At 41.9% G+C, this 680-nt stretch overlaps 1 protein-coding gene across 1 annotated transcript; it reads right to left on the bottom strand.

The window, feature by feature from the left end:
- Positions 1–60: 60 nt before the first annotated feature.
- Positions 61–438, bottom strand: LOC121880261 (zinc finger BED domain-containing protein 5-like; the record flags this gene model as incomplete). The annotated part of the gene is made up of 1 exon (XM_042387413.1): positions 61–438. A coding segment is annotated over exon 1 (378 nt), but the record flags the coding sequence as incomplete, so codon positions are not given.
- Positions 439–680: the final 242 nt, after the last annotated feature.

Raw genomic sequence — 680 nt, forward strand, 5'->3', positions numbered from 1 at the left:
GACTGTATTGTTTGATAGTGAAATTTGGGAAAGCTTGTTTGCACTGTCTTTCCCCAGAACGAGCTCTGCTGCATGGAGTATGCTTAGTTTTATGAGAAACTCTCCGATGTTATGGCTCTTCTTGCTCTTTGCAATCAACATGGCGATCCCATAGGAAGCCTCAACAACCTTTGAAGTTTGTTGCCGAAATGCCCCACTGCCATCCAACTTAACTTGCTTCAAGGAGTGTCTTTTTGTTTCAAAGAATGCCTTGGGCTTGTCAGCTAGAGCAGGATGTGTTGTCCTCAAGTGGCGTTCCAAGCGTGAGGGCCGCATTCCATCATTGCTCAGAGTCTTGTAACATATCACACACTGGGGGACCTCTGTGTCACCCTTTTGGAGCGACACGAATCCAAATCGAATATATTCGTCAAGATACTTCCGCTTCTTTGCACTCATTGCGAATTATTTGATGTGCAGTGGACAACACAAATCTATGAACAAAACATAAGGCACGTGTAAGGTAAGATAAACATCACCACGTGCTCATGAACACCACAACATCATGATAATCACAACCACATGATCAATAACAAACATATGATCGTAAAGTTCGTAAACACTACAAGTGACTACAATCATACATGATCATAAACACCACCATATCATTAACAAACATCACATGATCATAAACACCACAT

Source organism: Homarus americanus, unplaced genomic scaffold (assembly GCF_018991925.1).
Source record: "Homarus americanus isolate GMGI-L3 unplaced genomic scaffold, GMGI_Hamer_2.0 scaffold56830, whole genome shotgun sequence".
Taxonomy (NCBI): domain Eukaryota; kingdom Metazoa; phylum Arthropoda; class Malacostraca; order Decapoda; family Nephropidae; genus Homarus; species Homarus americanus.